The sequence below is a fragment of the Sorex fumeus genome, unplaced genomic scaffold (assembly GCF_029834395.1).
Source record: "Sorex fumeus unplaced genomic scaffold, SorFum_2.1 ptg000007l, whole genome shotgun sequence".
Taxonomy (NCBI): Eukaryota; Metazoa; Chordata; class Mammalia; order Eulipotyphla; family Soricidae; genus Sorex; species Sorex fumeus.
Genome location: NW_026606064.1, coordinates 7,535,476 through 7,537,737, shown reverse-complemented (window position 1 = coordinate 7,537,737; position 2,262 = coordinate 7,535,476). Strand labels below are relative to the sequence as shown.

Here is a 2,262-nt window from a genome sequence, read left to right as displayed (position 1 = left end):
AATATGTTCACTAGTTGGTGACGTTTGGTCTGAGCATGCGGAGAGTGGCTGTGAGTATGGCACAGAATTTTAAACAGTGTTTAGAGACACAAAAAGGAATTGGTTACCATAAGGCAAGCCTTGTAACCCTTCCCACCCTACACCCCCAGAATTCGCCTGTCATAATTATGTTTCTTTCTTGACCTCATAGGAAGTACACTGCCTTCATTCTCAATATTATCGGAATCTACAGAAATGCCACACAATGTCACAGAGTTTTTTATGTTGGGACTCTCCCAGCACCCAGAGGTACAGAGAGTTCTCTTTGTGATATTTTTGATCATCTATGTGGTCACGGTTTGTGGCAACATGCTCATAATAGTCACCATCATCTCCTCTTCTACTCTGGCATCACCCATGTATTTTTTCCTGGCCCATCTGTCTTTTATTGACACCTGTTATTCCTCCTCCCTAGCCCCTAAGCTCATTGCTGACTCCTTGTATGAGGGAAGAACCATTTCTTATGAGTGCTGCCTCACTCAGCTCTTCGGAGCCCATTTTTTGGGAGGTGTTGAGATCATCCTGCTCACTGTGATGGCCTATGATCGCTATGTGGCCATCTGCAAGCCACTGTACTACACAACTATCATGACCAGGCATCTTTGTACCCTGCTGGTGGGAGTGGCATGGCTGGGAGGTTTCCTGCATTCATTGGTCCAGATTTTCCTGGTCCTCCAGTTGCCCTTCTGTGGGCCCAACGTCATCAATCACTTCGTCTGTGACCTGTACCCCTTGCTGGAACTGGCCTGCACGGACACGTACGTCATTGGTCTGCTGGTGGTGGCCAACAGCGGTGTGATTTGCCTGCTGAACTTCCTCATGCTGGCCGTCTCCTACATCGTCATCCTGCGCTCCCTGAGATCCCACAGTGCAGAAGGGAGGCGCAAAGCCCTCTCCACCTGCGGGGCCCACTTCACCGTAGTGGCCTTGTTCTTTGTGCCTTGTATATTTACTTACATGCGTCCAACAACTACATTATCTATTGATAAAAACATGGCAGTATTTTATGGTATTCTGACACCTATGTTGAATCCAGTCATTTACACCCTGAGAAATGCAGAGGTGAAGAATGCCATGCGGAAGTTCCTCACACAGTTTGCAACCACAGATGGACAGTGAGTGATAATGAGGGAAAGAAAAATGACTTTCTGTAAGTGGAACAAACCGAAGCTTGTTTACCGTTACTGTCCATCATTGTAGTCCATTGTATCCACTTCTTTTGACCCCTGTGTTTTAGTCTTTTCACCCGAATAAATAACTCTATGAAATGTGTTGAGTATTTAAGAATTTTAGAAATATTTACAAGTTTTAGAAATGAGGGAACAGTGTTTCCTGATATAGTTTACTTATTAGTCAAGGTGATGTTAATATAAATTACCTAAGCCCACTTCCAGTTTTTATTTACTTTCTTTTAGTTAATTTACTGTTGGTACCTAACAGAGTTGCTGTAGTATTAATGATTTTGGTATATAAAGATAATTCACTTCCTCCACTACCAAAATCCCAGGAACCCTCCACCACTGTCCTTGGCTCACTTCTGGGAATCAATTCCCCTAACCCCAATACCCGTTCCTCACTTAGTAATCCTCCTTCTGTGATCAAAGTCCAAGGAATTTTTTCTTTGGATACTGTCCATTCCCTTGTATGTTCTGTTTATAAGGTCATCTGCTATTGTCTTCTCTCTGATTTGTTTTGATTGACACCCTCTATTTCCATTCAAGTTGTAGCAAAAGGAAAGGGTATATATTATATTTTAGCAGGCATAATATTCTAATGTGTATTTATACCACAATTACTTCCTCCTCTCAGCTTCATTAGTATTTAGGAATTTCCTTATCTTAGCTATTGTAACAAGCATGTACATAAGCGTGTATGTAACTTTTCAAGATGGTATTTTTGTGCTCTTAGATTAGATACCAGGAAATGGAATCACTGCGTCACATGAAAGTTCTGTTTAATTTTTTTTTAATTTCAATAGTGTCTTTCATGCAGATTGAGGCAGCCAGCATCCCTAGCAAGAGTTTCTTTTTTAGTATATCTCTGCCAACATTGCTTATGTCTGATATTTTTGATATAGGCCTTTTTTACTAGTGTGAGATGATATCTCATTATTGTGTTGATTTGCATTTTCCTGATATTCGGTGTGGGTGAACACTTTTTTCACATGCCTGTTGACTATCTGTATATCTTCTTTGAGGAAGGGTATGCTCATCTCCAATTTTC

The 2,262-nt window shown here is 41.4% G+C and overlaps 1 protein-coding gene across 1 annotated transcript; it reads left to right on the top strand.

Moving 5' to 3' along the window:
* The first annotated feature begins 234 nt into the window (after positions 1 to 234).
* LOC130043574 (olfactory receptor 4C3-like) lies at positions 235 to 1,158 on the top strand. Its single transcript, XM_056135962.1, has one exon. The coding sequence runs from the start codon at positions 235 to 237 to the stop codon at positions 1,156 to 1,158; it is 924 nt and encodes a 307-aa protein (XP_055991937.1).
* Positions 1,159 to 2,262: the final 1,104 nt, after the last annotated feature.

Coding starts and splice junctions, on each gene's coding strand:
- LOC130043574 (XM_056135962.1), top strand. CDS start 235: ATGCCACACAATGTCACAGAGTTTTTTATGTTGGGACTCTCCCAGCAC.